The 18,940-nt window shown below is 38.7% G+C and overlaps 1 protein-coding gene across 3 annotated transcripts in view; it reads right to left on the reverse strand.

Annotated features, from left to right (window-relative positions):
* The window catches only part of cadps2 (Ca++-dependent secretion activator 2), a 177,274-nt gene that overhangs the window by 82,642 nt on the left and 75,692 nt on the right, over positions 1 to 18,940 (reverse strand). For all 3 annotated transcript variants that reach the window (XM_055025422.1, XM_055025423.1, XM_055025421.1), the window contains exon 12: positions 12,712 to 12,848. In XM_055025422.1, the coding sequence (XP_054881397.1) occupies positions 12,712 to 12,848 (137 nt within the window). The remainder of the gene's footprint in view (positions 1 to 12,711; positions 12,849 to 18,940) is intronic.

An 18,940-nucleotide genomic window follows, 5' to 3' on the forward strand; every position in this document is an offset into this window, starting at 1 on the left:
CGAGATTTAAAGGAAGTCAGTGTTTCAGCTGACTTCTTTTAGAATATGGACTGTAGACAGAAAAAAACCTTAGATTATGAAACGGCAGGTTGACATAAAAGTTATTACCTCTCTACAGGTTTATGAAGAATATGTAAGAAAAGGCTGAAAGGTGTGGAACAATTTGAAAATCCTGAGATTTACATTACTTCATTTATCTGGTGTGTAATCACTAAATTAGGCATGAAGCTTACAACACTAATTAAGATTCTGCACTGAGAAACATTAACAAATTAGCACCTCCACGGAGCTGGTTCCACATACACACACACGTACAGTGGAGCACAGCCGTGGAGCAGTGCCAAGCAACCAGTGACCCAGGAAGGAAGATGAGCAGCAGAGAAACTGTTTCACCTTCAGAACAGTTGGTTCCCTCTGAAGATCAAAACTCAACCAGACATTGCAATATTAATATGAAAAGCTAAAGCCATATTCATATTGTTGGTTGGTTTTCATACATGTTCTTCTTTTGGCTGATAAATCCTTCCTTGGAAACTTGGCAGGTAATCTGCTTGGTCTGCAGATGCTGAGAACACACCTACACACGCATGTCTGTGTTTGGTTAGTCCCAGCTAACTGTGCTGAGTATGTCTGCACAGAATCATTCACGTCTCTGGTAGATTTACATTTACTGTTAGAACAAGTTGGGCTCTTATTGTTTCCCAGGAAATAACAGAGGGAAGGTCATTCAAAAAATAACTATTTATTTATACTTTATTATAAAATAACTTGATGAAAATTACTTTCTTCCTCTCAATCATCAATAGAAAGGCCTTATTTGGAATTAGAGCAAACAAACTGTTATTATAATTGCTGAGCAGCTTTTGTCATGTTTCCATTCAAACTAACCATATCTTCCCTGACTTTTCACAACTAATTCACCAAAATGACAAAAACAGATCTGGTGTTGGCAGAGACCAGGGTCCTGGGACTGGTCAAGTCTCTCTGAACTGACCACCCAAAGTTTTGGCAAGGAGTGATACTGAACTAAAGATCAGTGTTCTTTTGCTATGTACACAGTAAAACACCTTTTATATGAAAGAGCAATCTGCACAAGAAGAGAAGGAAGTGCATTAGGCTGTAGAACACTGACATGGCAAGGAAAGTATTGAGAAATACAAAAAACAGTTTTACAACATTGGCCTTAAGTAAATTGAAAGTAAAAGTTACGAAAATGACAAAAATTTGAAAAAAGTTATTTTTAGAAAATACATTTATGGTCTCATTGTAAGGTCTCATTGTATGGTCTCATTGAATCATCTTCTGACTTTCAGTAATGCCCACCTCTTCATTTGAACAGTATATAAAATCTGCAATTGCACAGAATAATAAACATTTCTTAAAGGAACATCAGATTTTTTTTTGAAATTGTCAGGATTGCGTCTGCAGACCTTTCATTGACCCTCCACCCTTCATTACTTTACTTAAGTTTCTTTATTTATTTTTCTCTGTGGGCTTGAGCTATTAATATCACACCACAGAGAGAGAAGGGGGCTCACTGATGGGCGTGAAGCGACAAGATGTTCCTCTGTGACAAACAGATGGCGCACTCCAGTCTTGGCTCTGACCGCTCAATTAGCAGCTAACAAGCAGAATGCCTCGTTAGGCTTCCATCAGCCGTGGCTGTGCGTCTCTGTGTCAGAGCAACAGCGTCTGCCGCCCCCCTCTGAGGGACGGCACAAGCCAAGATCAGTCCAAGCAATGGCAGCTTTGAAGCTAAAAACACCTTTGCCTGTTTTCTTTTATCCATTCTTCTTTTTTGGGGGGTTTGTGACTCGAAGATCATTTCAAATCACTTCTCTCATTATCACTGAACCAAAATATTGTCTCAGTTAACAAGTCACAACTCTGAGAATGATTGCAGGAGTAAAAATAGAAATAATAATAAAAAAAATAATGATAAAAAAAATGCTGTTCTTGTAGCTTATGTTGACTCTGGTAATAGTTTGGAACAGAGCCATTTAATAATTTCCTAGAATGGTAACAGAAGTGAAAGCAAATGGAAGAATACACCTGAGTCGACATCTGGAGAGAAACCAGTTAGAGATCACAATCTAATCAAAAGCATGAGACCTGAAGCTCCGGAAGCTGTTCTCCATCACGGCCACAACAGATCCTTTGGTTCAATTGTGTTCTCAACAATGTATCTTATTTCAGAAGTTTTACTATCGTCCACTTCTATAAAGATATGATCAGGTCCATGCCAATGCTTTGCATGATTTGCTTCTAGTGCTCAATCTGAAACAAATTGCAGCTGATAGAAAATATGGGGCAGTTTTGGGGTTCTGGCCTCCTCTGAAGGATCCAGACATCAGCAGCTGTGTGCTGCCAGTTGGCTCACAGCTCATTCTGGAAATCATTCATTAATGATCAGTCATTATTAATAAATATAATGAGACATACAGTAATATTTTGTTTATGAACTCAGAATGACAGCAACCAGTTGTGACTGGTTTTCTAAGCAAATGCTGTTCGCTGGGGATCTGGGTTTCACCTTCAAAGCAGCTTTAAACTGAGCTGTAGTACAAGTGTGGAGTCAGGAAACGCCACTGTAGAATTAATACCTCAAGAAGGTTTTTTATTAATCTTTTATCCTGTCACAACCACAATTTAAAATGTAGTCATGTGTGGTGTCTTTCCTAATAAGAAAATTAATCATTTCAAATTTAAAGAACTAACATGATTTTAAAATTTTTATGTTGCAGTTGCTGGGCTAGACTTTTTTGTTGTCTGTCATTTTTACTGACTGGGTAAAAAAAAATCTCATCTATTTTTAAAGTGACAATGATAAAATGTTGGGCTTGCATTTTTATTGAAAGCCCAGTCTAACACGAGAAATGAAATGTCTCCAGGGAACTTGCTGCAGAGGCTCTGAGGTTTTCAACATTTGCATCACAGAGACTCTTGGTTATACATGGTGGACTGACAGGGTGGAGCAGCTGGAGACGTAGTAGGACTCGGACATCCACCTGGATTGACAGTACGATTTCTTCCTGGAGGAGGCCATGAGCTGACATACTGCTGCCATCAACTAATCATTCTCTCGATCCTGCTATTATCTTTTTATTTTGATGAACATCAAAAGTAATCCTACATCAGTTTACCTGTTCTTTCTTGTACATTCTGCTCTATCTTCTCCAACTCCCAGTCAGTCGTGGCACATAGCCACTTTTGCTGATCCAGGCTTTGGTTTTGCTTCCATTGTCACTACATGCCTGCTCAGTATGAGGGATTGATGTAAAGTCAATGACATAACACGAGTGACTGTCACTATGTACTATGTCAAGGAGTAGTGAATGCTGCAAGTTAATGACTTGATGCTCTGCTGGGTTTCCTTAGAAATTTAAAGCTACTTTTAATAATGAACTGAGCTTCATTTACTGTTTGACAACTAGCATCAATTGGAAAGTATCTTGACTGGATTAAATTGTATTTTTTTGTAAAGTGCATTGAGACAGCATTTGAAATGGTGCTACATAAACAAACTTGAAATATTTTTAGATGTTCTCCATACAGTCCAACTGACAAACTTTTCCAATAAATACTGAGCAGAAATATGGATCTGTAGCCATACAAATCTGGTAGAGACAAACTAGCAACCAGCTGTTTAACATCCACTAGCAGGTGGTTCTACATAGTATTGACTCAAGTGGGCTGAATACAAAAATACTCTACACTTAAGACATTTTTATTATAAATAATAAAAAACAAAACCTTGTAGACTTTTATTTCACTATTACAAATAGCTCATCACATAATATGGCCACTAAATACATTGTGACAACATGGGAGTTCAAGGTGTATAAAACTGAATACCAGTAAAGTACAAGTAAAATAGAAAGAAGGTGCAGGTTGTTTATCAAAGCACATGAATCTATATTTCAGATGCATGTGGTGATGGCTGAATGTGACTGGAGCCATCCGTTCCAACTTCAGCCGTTGTCTGATAAGCAGACATTTACCTAAATCACTGAAATGGGATTGATATTCAAACAAAACGAAGGCTTGAATCTTGTAGATGCATAGACTTGCCTAATTATTTCAGGATCTGTTCAGACAAAAATAAGAAGGTAGATTTCTGTTTCAGCATACTAAAACTACAGGACACCTGTGTTCTGGTTTCTGAGAAGTTCAGCAACAATCTGGGACAGGATATAAGCTGAGGCTGTAAATTTATAGGTTGACAGGAGGCTAAATAGGTCAGATTCTTGCAAATTAGAGTAAATATTGGTCTTCAGATGCTGTTCACTTCAATGATCACTCTCAACAATCAATCTCATTGTGCTACAGCAGCCAGAGGGCTAAGAAAAACAGAGCATTGGGACAGCAGCACTCACTTGCAGTTTTATTTCTTTTCACAGTCAAGATTCAATTCAAGACCAAATGAATTTGAGAGACCCACATGAATCTAAAGAGTCTGTAAATGCTTTGTTTTATCTAAAAAAGATTCTGATTTTGTGAACAGCTCCATTCTGGTCATTCAGTTAAGCCAAAAGAGTGTAAAGAGCAATAAGATGTAGAGACATGATATTAGGTTTGGACTGGATCTGTCTGGGTTCACGCTCACAGCACCTTCACTGGCCGGATTTAACCTCTTCCCCCTGAGTAGGAGCCACACTGCTGCTTTTGGTAGCACTGTGGACTCCAACGACATCCAAAACTTCTGCCTAATTACCATTGTTGTCATTGGGTTCAGCTCATTTTCAATAAAATATGACCTGCTCTGTGACATGAATCCAAGGCACTTCTCAACAGATGTCTCCCACGCCTAGGCCCAGGACATTTCTAAGAGTGCTCAGTAAAAAGAGGCTCAAGTTGGAACAAAAAACCCTGTGGTGTTCACAAAAGGCTGAGCAATGAAGAGCTGCCTGGACAGTGTGAATGGAGCGGTCTAATTGCAGGGCTGGAAGGAGTCCTGGTGAGGTAGGCAGACAAACCAAAGAGGCCCAGATGTCACTCTCCTGAACATCTTGTTGACTTGAAATGCAATATAAGCCAGCATGACTCCTCAGCATCAAAGTTAGTGTTCAGAGGAATCCTTTGTTAACAGTTTTTTTAAGAATATGCTTTTACTTACAGGCTCTTACAGAGTTTGAACATATCTGCAACACATACTCTATACAGGATTCCAAATGAACCTCCTAAAAGCAGTATTAACCCAGACTGTTACACATGCTGTGTTCTCATCAACAGAGGCAAAGCTTTAACATTCATAGAAATGATTGAAATAGACAATGAGTTCTTGGTTTATGGTATTTTAATATATATATATATATATATATATATATATATATATATATATAAATATAAATATATCTATATATATATATATATATATATATATATATATATTGCAGTATCTACAGTAGCACATATTTTTTAATCACCCTTTTATAAGCCAAACTTCACTTAAATACATGGCGTGCTTTACATTGTTGTACTTTTCCACGATGCAAGGAATATTGAACAGAACACTGATATTTGTAAAGGAATGAAAACATTGAACTCCCTTCCTTCATCTGCTTGAAACAGTCATGAATAGTTCTATTTAATTATTTTAACATGTAAGGTGTTTAAATTGTAATTTTATGAATCACTATGTTATATTAAATGTGTGTAAAGAATGAGTAATAAATGAGTTTTTTATGATGTGGACCCCAGTAAGAGTAACCGTTTTTATGGCCGAGGCTAATGGAGATCAAAACAAATAAACATAAATTGGAAGAATCATTGAAATTGTTGAAGCTCAGGCCACACATACTTCAACTAAAGTTTCTCAGAAATCTATGAGCAATTTACAGTGGGTACAGAAAGCATTCACAGCGCTTTAAATTTTTACATATAATATTTATATTTTTAAATATTACATGGTCATAAGTATTCTGACCCTCAGGACTATTCACACATTTATTACATCACATTTAGATTATTGTAACTCTTTGTATACACAGTTTTCTCAGTCAGTTGATCAGTTTAAGTCCAGCCTGAAAACTCATCTATTCTCCATGGCCTTCAACACCAGTTACAGAGAAAAAGTTAAATGATGGAAAAAAAATTGCTGCAGCTAAATTTTAAGTTTTTGTTTAGTTTTTATTTATTTGAATTGGTATCTCTGCCAAGTTTATCTTTATCTTATTAGTTTTACTAAACTTTTTTTTTTCCATTTTGTCATTTGTCTACTGATGATGTTTGTTGTGAAGCACTTTGGTCAGCTGAGGCTGTTGTAAATGCGCTATATAAATAAACTTTTTATTTTGATGTGGGAAAAGCGAAAGACAAAATCTGAATCTGAATCTGTTCTGTGTTACGTCAGAGTCCCCGATTTAACGTTGCCTCACATTTTAGTTAATTTGTTCAAATGACACAGAGAAAAAAAGTAAATAAAGTCAGCTTATCTAAAAACTTCTGACAGCGGTGAGTGATTGGATGTAAAGTCAACCATCCCTGGATTACAACAGACCTACCGGCTAAAAACACACATCTCAGCTTTGTGTGTGCAACACTGAGGTAATTTCAGGAGAAACCTTACATAACGCTGGATATGAACATAGCTCATATCCACAGAGCCTGGGATGTTCATGGTCTGCTAAGTTACACACAACACAAAAGCCTTCAGTGTATTCTCTCTAGGATTAGTTCTCCCTCCTCTTTCCTGTGTCTCCAGTGAGTTGGCACAGCAGTTGGGCCGTGTTCCTATTTGCAAAGTATTGATTAGAACATTTAACTCTTCAATCAGTCTGAGAGACCCCCCACAGTTTAATAACTGTGGGGCGTCACACACACTGAGACAGAGACTGAAAGCTTTTATGTGTCTTCAAAATGTTTTCTGATGTGTTTTAGCCTCAGCAGGAACTTCTCCTCCCCTTCAGCATGAAGCTCCTACAAGAAATGGATGGCAAATGTAAAAATAATTTTAAATGACCAGCTCCAGTTTTCGCTAAGTGAAAGTTTAAATTAGCCATCATGCACACAGTGAGTCAGTCATATAAATTTAGTGTTCGGAGGGTAGAAGCAAATGGGCCTATACAGCAGAAAGTCAAACCAACAGACAGAAACAATGTTTTCATCTATTTCTATACAAGTAATATGGTTTCATTAAAGTCGCATTTGACAATGAAACAATGAAACAACTGAAATGTTATTTTTTCTTTTTTTATTGGTCTGATGTAATATTCAAATCTTTGATGTTGTGTTTTGGTTAGCTGGAAGCAGAAGGTAATCCTAAAAAAACAAGGCTTGAAACAGCCTGTGTGCAATTAATCTTCATAACATGCATCACTGAGTTACCGAAATAAATAACATATTCTATGACATTCTAATTTATAAATGGATTTGTACCCAATCTTATTTTCAAAGCCATGGAAACTAGATAGGACAGTTATAACAAGGCCACATGTGAAATTATACAAGTAACCCTGCTGAAGACTGTTTACTGTTTGAATCTTGCAGAAAGAAGACATTTACCACTAATTCCAGAATTATTCACTACCCTGGCAGATTTAGATTAAAGACAATCTTTAAGATTGACATGCATATTTCTTCTTACTGGACACAGTATCATTGGTTTGGAGTGGACCAGTCCAAAAGTCTGGGCCAGTCCAAACCAATTGAGATTTTGTAAAGAGGGCTAAAGTTCAGTAAGGAGGACTTTAAACCTCAAAAGCTTCAAACTCATCACCATGAAAAATGATCAAAAATAGACTGGAAACATGGAAAAAATTGTTGAGAAATAACAGGATGGGTTTGATTGCTGTAATGCCAAGAAAGCAATTTAAACATAAATTGAAAAAGAAAAAAACATTTTATCCCATCTTGGTGATCTCACGATGCTGGCTTTGACAGAATGCCAACATGTTTTAATCCTTCATTATCTAACATTTTCTTATTCACGAGACCCCTATTATAAGGCCAAAAAGACATAGAAAATTAGAATATCAAAAACTCCAGTAATGTTATATTGTGGCCCACATCAGGCCTCGAGGTCCAATGTTCTGTCAGATCAGCATATGTTGTCAGATTGTCATAAATGTAGCACAAACTGATGATTATATCTGTCAGAGAAGTGCTTTTATTTAATCACCAACATGACACCATGACGTATTAGTTATATTTTGTTATTATGACATCATGACCTAGCAGTTAAACAAGTCAGACCATCATCACAAACAGGAAGGTGGGTTTTATACAAGGCGTGTTTTGTGGCGTATTTAAAACACCCTGCTTTAAATACACTTTGAAACCACGGCAATGCATCTATATACATTAGTTATAAAAAAATGTATTTACTTTTTTTTTGTTGCATCTTTGTTGCTTAATTGACAGGACCTCTTATTGTGTATGCATACGTACTCACTGAATGTATGCTTTTCTCTGACAGCATATGATCTGACTGAACACTGGACTCCAGCAATGTTTAGATGTGTCAGGGCATTAGCATTGCTTTGGAGAGGTTTATTGCATACTGAGGAAGTCCTTCATTCATTTCATTATCCCTGTGTGTGGAACAAATTTAAAGTTTACGACATACAAAAGACACTATGAACTGAATTAATGAAATACATCAACTCTGCGACAATTTATAATGCTGCTACTGCAAATTGTGAACTATTAAATGGCTTTATTTTATGCTCACTGACAAAATAGGCTAACCTTCAACAAATTTGCTTGTATTTGGATGATTAGTACTGTACCAGGCATCAACTGAAGCAACTGACAGTTAGATGAGGGAACTGAAGCAACTGCTAAAAAAGAACAATCTGGACAAATCACTACTGCAGAATTACAGGCTGATCTCAAACCTCCCATTCATCAGCAAAGTTATTGAAAAAACTGTGTGTAAACAATTAAATAGTTTCCTCATGATGACCAACTGCTTTGACACTTTCCAATCTGGTTTTCGTGCTCACCACAGCACGGAGACTGCCCTCGTAAAAGTATTCAATGATATCCATAAAAATACGGACTGTGGGAGAACCGCAGTGCTGGTTCTGTTGGACTTCAGTGCAGCTTTTGACACTGTCGACCATGATACAGTTAGGGCCAGAAATATTTGGACAGTAAACAATTTTTGTGAGTTGGGGCTCTGCATGCCACCGCATTGGATTTGAAATGAAACCTCTACAACAGAATTCAAGTGCAGATTGTAACGTTTAATTTAAAGGGTTGAACAAAAATATCTGATAGAAAATGTAGGAATTGTACACATTTGTTTACAAACACTCCACATTTTAGGAGCTCAAAAGTAATTGGACATATAAACATAACCCAAAAAAAAAAGTTTTTTCTCAATATTTTGTTGCGAATCCTTTGGAGGCAATCACTGCCTTAAGTCTGGAACCCATGGACATCACCAAACGCTGGGTTTCCTCCTTCTTAATGCTTTCCCAGGCCTTTACAGCCGCAGCCTTCAGGTCTTGCTTGTTAGTGGGTCTTTCCGTCTGAAGTCTGGATTTGAGCAAGTGAAATGCATGCTCAATTGGGTTAAGATCTGGTGATTGACTTGGCCATTGCAGAATATTCCACCTTTTTGCTCTCATGAACTCCTGGGTAGCTTTGGCTGTATGCTTGGGGTCATTATCCATCTGTACTGTGAAGCGCCGTCCGATCAACTTTGCAGCATTTGGCTGAATCTGGGCTGACAGTATATCCCGGTACACTTCAGAATTCATCCGGCTACTCTTGTCTGCTGTTATGTCATCAATAAACACAAGTGACCCAGTGCCATTGAAAGCCATGCATGCCCATGCCATCACGTTGCCTCCACCATGTTTTACAGAGGATGTGGTGTGCCTTGGATCATGTGCCGTTCCCTTTCTTCTCCAAACTTTTTTCTTCCCATCATTCTGGTACAGGTTGATCTTTGTCTCATCTGTCCATAGAATACTTTTCCAGAACTGGGCTGGCTTCTTGAGGTGTTTTTGGGCAAATTTAACTCTGGCCTGTCTATTTTTGGAATTGATGAATGGTTTGCATCTACATGTGAACCCTTTGTATTTGCTTTCATGGAGTCTTCTCTTTACTGTTGACTTAGAGACAGATACACCTACTTCCCTGAGAGTGTTGTGGACCTCAGTTGATGTTGTGAACGGGTCCTTCTTCACCAAAGAAAGTATGCGGCGATCATCCACCACTGTTGTCTTCCGTGGACGCCCAGGCCTTTTTGAGTTCCCAAGCTCACCAGTCAATTCCTTTTTCCTCAGAATGTACCCGACTGTTGATTTTGCTACTCCAAGCATGTCTGCTATCTCTCTGATGAATTTTTTCTTTTTTTTCAGCCTCAGGATGTTCTGCTTCACCTCAATTGAGAACTCCTTTGACTGCATGTTGTCTGGTCACAGCAACAGCTTCCAAATGCAAAACCACACACCTGGAAACAACCCCAGACCTTTTAACTACTTACTTGATTACAGGTTAACGAGGGAAAGGCCTTTTGAGTTACTTGCAGCCTTTAGAGTCCATTGTCCAATTACTTTTGGTCCCTTGAAAAAGAGGAGGCTCTGCATTACAGAGCTATGATTCCTAAACCCTTTCTCCGATTTGGATGTGGAAACTCTCATATTGCAGCTGGGAGTGTGCACTTTCAGCCCATATTATATATAAATTGTATTTCTGAACATATTTTTGTCAACAGCTAAAATAACAAAACCTGTGTCACTGTCCAAATATTTCTGGCCCTAACTGTATATTACTGAATCGACTTGAAAGTTGTGTTGGACTCTCCGGTTCGGTGCTCGACTGGTTTGAATCTTACATAAAGAACAGGGATTTCTTTGTTTCAAATGGAAACTTCTCATCAAAGAGGTCAAAGGTCACATGTGGGGTACCCCAAGGTTCAATCCTAGGACCCCTCTTTTTCAATATTTATATTCTCCCACTAGCTCAGGTTATAACAGGAAATAACATTAGCTACCATAACTATGCGGATGACACAGCTCTACATTACGATGTCACCAGATGACTCGGAACCCATCCAATCACTGAATAAATGCTTAGAACAGATAAATGTGTGGATTAGAACAGAGTCATGTGTCAAAAATTTCTCCAGCTGAACAAAAACAAAGCTGAAGTAATTATTTTTGGACCTAAAGAGGAACGATCTAAAGTCAATGCACAGCTTCAGTTATTACAACTAAAAACTACCGATCAGACCCGAAACTCGGACCTGAACCTTGCGAGCCACATAAAGACGATTACAAAGTCGGCCTTCTATCACCTGAAGAACATCTCCAGGATTAGAGGACCAATGTCTCAGCCAGATCTAGAGAAACTCATCCATGTGTTTATCTTTAGACGCATTGATTATTGCAACAGCGTCTTCACAGGCCTGTCCAACAAATCAATCAAACAGCTGCAGCTGATCCAGAACGCTGCTGCTCGCATTCTCACTAAAACCAGGAAAATAGAGCACATAACACCAGTTTTAAAGTCCCTCCACTGGCTCCCTGTAGCTCAAAGAATAGATTTTAAAATACTGTTGTTAGTTTACAAATCACTGAACGGTTTAATACCACAATACATCAAAGATCTGCTGTTGTTGTATCAACCTTCCAGACCTCTCAATTCTTCTGGTTCTGGTCTGCTTTGCATCCCCAGAACCAGAACCAAGAGAGGAGAAGCAGCTTTCAGCATCTATGCACCAAAAATTTGGAACAAACTTCCAGAAAACTGTAAAACAGCGGAAACCCTGACTTCCTTCTCAACTAAAAACACACCTGTTTAGAATTGTATTTAAAATGTAATATGTAACAATGTATTGTTTATTCCATGATGCATGACTTTGTGTTTTTGTGATTGTTAAGATGTAAAGCACTTTGAAATGCCTTGCTGCTGAAATGTGCTATACAAATAAAATTTGATTGATTGATTGATTGAGGGGTCAAGGGACATGTGTGGAGCATGTTTGTTCTGACACTAGGAATTTGAATTTACAAGATTTAAGTTTTTTTGTTTTTATTTTTTACTTACCTTAAAACAAGTTTTCCAGCTGAATCACTACACTACATACATCACCGCTCTCTGCATGTGTTTCATATTACATCTGACCTTAATCTACCACATGCTTTATTTACACTTTGGTTTTATTTTGTAAACAAAATAATTTTATTCATTTGCAAAGAGAAGACTTTTAGTAATCTGGGTTGTTTCACAAAATAATGTTCTTTTCTTAGGTCCAAAATGATTTAGGTATGAAATTTAAATTTGAGTGCATCTCTTTAAGTCCAAATACAATTTCAGATACTTAAATGCCTTGTCTGTAGGTCAGATTGGTATTTATTTTCTACTTCATATGAGTATTTAGTAGGTCATCTTAATTTTCTAAATCACTTAGCAGATTTTTGACATTAATGAAGTGTACTTTGCACCTGCAGTCACCCAGTGATACTGACAGCTGCCCTCTGTGAAATATTTTGAGCCTCTTCTAATATCACATTTTCATTAAGAGCAGTGATCCCCACATGCAGGGAGCACATGTTTTAGATGTCTCTGTTCCAGCACACCTGATTCAAATGATTGCATAACCTCCTCTGCAGTCAGAAGCCTGCAGAAGCCTGTCAGTCACCCATTCACTAGTCAGGTGTGGAAGCAAGGAAACACCTAAAATATGCACCGCTGGTGTACCTGAGGACCAAGGATTGGAACTAGCAACCTAAAGACCAGTTTGAGATAACATACCAGGCAGGAGAAGGAGTCATTCATTCGGTGCTGCAGAGTGTGTTTCTGTAAAATGGAGAACAAAGCAGCATGGTCAAAGGAACCAGGAGCTGCAGAGATTAAATCATCCATGCCCTGATGTTGACAGGGATCCAGACCTGAAAAGCAAACACAAAACAGGTCAGAATATCATCTTCACTTTAACAACTGTAATACTTTAGGTTTTTACATTTTAAACAGCAAAGAAATCTATCCCAAAAGTGAGCACAGTTTCAGATCAGAAAGATGATGCTTCAGAACTGTCTAGCAGCTGCTATTTGTAGTTCTTGAGCTTTAACTTTGACCTCTAGGTGGAGGTTTAAAGCTTGTCCTGCTCCTTCACACAGATGCTTCAGTGGAATTGTTCTATACTTATTTTGTGAATAAGTTAAGCTTAGACAAGAATGAGGCAAGAGCTACTTCCAGACTTGTGTTATTGTGTAATTAGCATATTTCCACAGGCTGTGATATCTCTAATTTACCTAATCCTGACACTCTTTATATATGCCTAATAATTGTGTTCACTATTTTAATACCAACTCTCTTACCCCCATCAAACCCAGGATGCATTTTACTCTCTATGTGAGGAAATGCACATGAAACACTCTTCACTATAAAGAAACCATTATAACTACTTCAACTTTTTGTAACTTAATCATAAGTAGGAAAGGTAATACAAAACATGTTTCTCTACTGTCAATAACAGCACATAATCCCCTAACTTCCCTCAAATGTTGCACAAATCTGCTCATGGACGCAGACGTGGGTGCATAAACACATATTTGTGCACCACTCTGCAGCACTTCTCAGCAGGTGAAAGAAATCTGGACCAATCTGCAGCACCATGAACTCAGGTAATACAAGGAATCCAACAACAATTTGGCAGATTTTGCAACAAAGATGAGGAAAGCAAACAGGTTCCAAAGGAGCATTTCATGGGAAGAGGATTTATACTTTTCCCATGATCCACCATGGATGGAGTGATAAAAAATCCACCATGGATGGAGTGATAAAAATGAAAAGACAAAGAAAAGAGGATCAAGAGGCGGGATTCGCAACAGGTTGAAACTTCAAGTCCTCTCCCGACACTAACTCTTTCTAATGTGCGCTCACTTAAAAACAAAATGAATAAACTCTCGGCACTTATAAAATCCGACAGGGACTTTAAACAATCCAACTTGATATGTTTCACGGAGACATGGCTGAACGATGACATAAATAACATTAACTTGGAAGGATATTCCTTAGTTCGCTATGATCGTGACGGAACTAAGACAGCAAAATGCATCGGAGGCGGATTGTGTATGTTTATAAATTCCAGCTGGGCAACAAACATCACAGTATGGGAGACTAAATGCACTGTTCACTTTGAATTAATGACTGTCTCATTTAGACCACACTACTTGCCTCGTGAATTTGGTCAAATAACAGTTATTTTGGTATATGTTCCTGGCCCAGATTTTAAACTCGCTGCAGATGATATAGCTGCCAGTTATAACAAAGCACTGCACCAGTCAGGGGATGACCCTGTTTTTCTCTTGGGGGATTTCAATAAATGTGACGTCTCCCCACATCTGCCAAATTTGGAGCAGTATATTACATGCATGACGAGACAGAACAAAATTCTTGATAAATGCTATGGGAATGTGGAAGGTGCCTATGCTTCCCGGGCCCGCCCCCCTCTAGGTCTGTCAGATCATAATGTCATTCACCTTCTTCCAAAGTACCGTCAATTGTTGAAAAGGACCAAACCCACTATAATTCATTGCCAGGCCTGGACAGACAGCTCGGTGGACATGCTGAGAGGCAGTTTTGAAGTTACAAAATGGGAATTGTTTTTTAATGTTTGTGGGGGCAATACTGAGCATACAGTGACCTCCATATTCCAGGGTCTGAACCCTCATAAAGCACCTGGCCCAGACGGACTTCAGGGGAGGGTTCTAAAGGAATGCGCTATCCAACTAGGTCCTGCTATTACAAAGATATTTCAGATGCTGTTTAACAGTAACCACTATCCTAAAGCCTGGAAGACAGCTACCATTATCCCTGTGCCAAAAACTTCCCATGCCAAAACTAACAGTGATTTTAGACCTATTGCCCTTACATCCATTCTTAGCAAATGCATGGAGTGTCTAATTCGTAATAACCTGCCCCGCCAGGTAGCAGGTCAATTAGATCCCATGCAATTTTCTTATAGAACCAACAGGGTGGTGGAGGACGCCACACTCACTCTTCTAAATAACTTGCAGTGTCACTTGGATAAACCTAAGACTCATGCCCGTGTTCTATTCATGGACTTCTCTTCTGCCTTTAACACGGTGCAGCCACACCTCCTTCTACAACGCCTCTGTGACCTGCAAGTCAGTTCTGGTCTGGTTCTCCTCATCAGGGATTTTTTGAGGGATCGACCCCAGCATGTGTGCATTAAGAACTGCCTCTCTGACTCTCTGGTCCTCAACACAGGAGTTCCCCAAGGATGTGTGTTATCACCTTTGCTCTTCTCCATATACACCAATGAGCTACATCAAACTGATGACCTCTCCCTCATTAAGTACGCAGATGATATGGCTCTAATTGCCTGCATATGGGAAGCAGATACCTCCCCCTACCTGCAGTATATTAACAGCTTATCTGCATGGTTTGACAGCAGCTTCCAGGACCTTAATGTCTCCAAAACCAAGGAGATGTGGCTAGGAAGCAACAAGAAGGGAGGCAATAAAGACCAGGGGCACACCTTCAGGCCAATCAGCATGAAGGGTCAGGAGGTGGAGCAGGTGACTCAGTTTAAATACCTTGAGACAGTCATAGACAGTCACCTACAGTTTCAAGACCATGTGGATTACACATTTAAAAAAGGTAGACAGCGCCTGGCTCTCCTGAGAAGACTCAGGGGCTTTAACACCAGTCAGCGCACTATGTCTATGGTCTACAAGTCCTTGACCGAGAGTGTGCTGACATTCAACATCGTGTCATGGTATGGGTACCTCTCTGTCAAAGAAAAGAACAAACTGGGACAGATCGTCAACCAGGCTGGAAAGATTATTGGACTTAAACAGCGGCAACTTTCACATTTGTACACGTGGGCCTTAACAAAGAAGGCACATCAAGTCTATCTGGACCCGACTCATCCTCTTCACTGTGCTCTCCAGTTGCTGCCATCTGGACATAGATTTAAAGTCCCAATGGCAAGGAAGAATGGCTACAAGCGATCATTTGTTCCATCAGCTGTGGATATTCTAAATAAAAATCTGACTGGATAAGTTTATGTGTTCTCCAAGTCTGCTAGTTGTATTCGACTGATTTTAAATTTCACACAGTAACACAGTGCATTGTGACTCAGTGTAGAAGTTCTGTGTGCTCTCTTAGCAGTATAGTAAATTTTAAATTTTTAATATTAACTGAATGACATGAGTATAGTATGACTTGATTTCATTTTACAGATCTTGTTTGTTCATTGTGCATGCAGTTTTGTGGCGACTGTGATGTGTGTTTCTTGTGCCATTGCCAAAGATAAATTTCCATTTTATGTAAGTTTAATGGATAATAAAGGAGTCTAAAGTCTAAAGTCTAAATTTAATATAAATAGAGAAACTTTTATTTAACCTTTCAAATAAAATAACCATGTAACAGTGACATAAAATTTCAAGTAATTATGCTCAAATTTGCATAAACGTTAGCTCATATATTTCAGAAATCTTAGAATCGAATCTCTGAGGTCATTTTCTTTAAATGCAAAATCAATCTACTCAAGTAAAAGTAGCAATAATATTACTCAAGTAAAAGAAAAAAGTACAGAGAAGTAAAACAACTAGCATAAATAAATGTTCCAAACAAGTGAGTCAATGTAACCAGTACTACCCACATTTCAACATAGACTAACAAAATCAATAGCCTTGATCTTGTTAACGGTTGTCTCGGCATTATCTAGTCATCTTTTAGCTAACCTTATCCACATTCAACAGCATACTTACCTTACTCTGCTAGGGTGAGTAAAGTAGACCGGTAGACTCTGTTCGATTGGGGACTAAAACTGCAACATTTGTTACATTTTCAGAACTGTAGTTTGCATTCACACTGCACTGTCAAGCGACTACAACTAATTTAAAAACCTGCTTATAAGTATTCTTCCCTTGATATAAATCTGTAAACAGTTTGGTTTCTATCAAGATGCAAGACTATGCAAATTGCTCTTTTATACTTTAATTATGAATAATTACATAATTGCTGCTGTTAATTTTATTAGTTTGTCAAAATGTAACAAACCATGACTCATATACTTTATAAAAGGGACATATAAAATATGTCATCCTATTAGATGATTAAATGTTCAAACAACCGAGGCAATTAGTCCCGTTTTTGTGATTTATTAAAGGTTTAAAAATTACAGCAGCTGCGAGCGTCACAGATTTAAGCTGAAACAACTTTCAACCATTTATATTCTGCTTTTCCTAGCTTTCTGTGTTGGAATGCAGACCCGTTGCCATGACAACCAACACATCATTTTCTTAACCTGCAGTGACTAATATATTGACCAGAATGTCCCGCACCATTGCTAATTTCCTGCTTTTGGAATGGTCTCTAGTACGGTTGTGTTCAGACAGGTTTTCTATAGTTTTTGAGTCCACTTCAACCAGACCGACACTTAGGTTTTAGGTGGATTGGAGTTCGGTTTTTAAGACCATTTTGGAATTCAAATTTGCATTCTGACCTCCCCCAAAAAATCTGACTTTCTAGACAAACTGATTAGAGTCTGATTCAGGACTCTAATCCTGGGTTGGTCTGAATGCATCTTTAGTTTGGGGAAGGGGGCTTATGCAAAGTTCTTTGCCATTTGCTGCCATGATTCCAACACACACCTGCTCTGCACAGCAGCAGCATGTCTCCATCACTGCCACACAGGTGTAAAAACTGCAACACCTTAGCGCTCATGCTGCATGTAAAGGGGGCTCGGAGAAGCACGTTACATGTTAACAGTGGTTAAACAGTAGTAACAGCTAAGAAAAAAAAGGGCCGGGCACAGAGCACACAGACACGGGAAGTGCAGGAGCTCCTACTGAATCAAATCAAGACAAGAATAACAGAAAGTCGGCCACTCTGAGGGATCCAGGAGATGGGGTGGTGGGGACACAATTGACTTCGTGGGCGGGCAATGCCCGCCCAATGCCCAATCATGCCACCAGGCCTGCCACTTGTTTAATCAGGAACACACAAAAACTTTATTAGGAGAGACACAGAGCCACATGCTGGGCAGCATGTGTGAAATGTGAATGCACATACTGCACGTAATTCTTTGTTCACACAGATTTATCATTCTCACTGCAGGCTTAACAAGCATCTCCAAACGCTCATCATATTTGCGGTTCACATTGAGCAAGCCACAGCAACTGCTGTGGCTTCTAAACTTGACTCAGAAAGAGATCTAGCCGTGACTCCTGTTGACCAAATCAAGATGATTTTGTGTCAGATCACAGATAACTTGTTTGTCTCACTTACTTTAAAGCACAAAGAGTTTTCAGTGGAGGCTGTGGCCATGGCAGTCACAGGTGATACTGTTGCCATATGTTTGGCTCTAAATTTCACATACTTCAGCCGAGCTCCAACAAACTCACTGATCGAACCTTGTCCAACCCGCGACAAGAATGCAGTCCAATATATAGTGGACCTGGCCTAATTCCTCCATAGCACCCCCTAGAACATTATTATTAACCTTACCCCACAGTGTTAGTTTTATCTTCTCCCACTTTTCAAAGTTTGTTTTAATTTTTGAAAGCACCAGGATGAAATTTCCTGAGTTTAATCCCAAGATATTTCTTGCCTTCAGGAATGCATTTGAATTTAAAATCTTCAACAGGATGTCACTAGTTTTCCTACCGTTTTTCTTCCTTTTACTCTATGCTTCGTGCAGATTTCAACCTGTCTTTAATAAAATACAACATGATGGTAAACCCTTCTTTCAACACTAGCCGCTGGCAGGAGCATGTGGCTGTGGCTGAATAGCTAATTCTAATCCCTTGCTGTTTGGATAAGGTTGTCTCTAAATTATACATGCATCATTTGTTTTACACCGAACTTGATATGATTGACCTGTGTTAACCTCTAAAGAGCACAATGGCATTAAATTATAATTTGACTTCACTGCAGCCACTAGTTTATTCCTTCAGCTATATCTTCTTCAGACATCAACTGATTGTCCAGAGTTTTTGTGTATCAT

Source organism: Poeciliopsis prolifica, unplaced genomic scaffold (assembly GCF_027474105.1).
Source record: "Poeciliopsis prolifica strain line A6 unplaced genomic scaffold, Auburn_PproV2 SCAFFOLD147, whole genome shotgun sequence".
In the NCBI taxonomy this organism is placed as follows: Eukaryota; Metazoa; Chordata; class Actinopteri; order Cyprinodontiformes; family Poeciliidae; genus Poeciliopsis; species Poeciliopsis prolifica.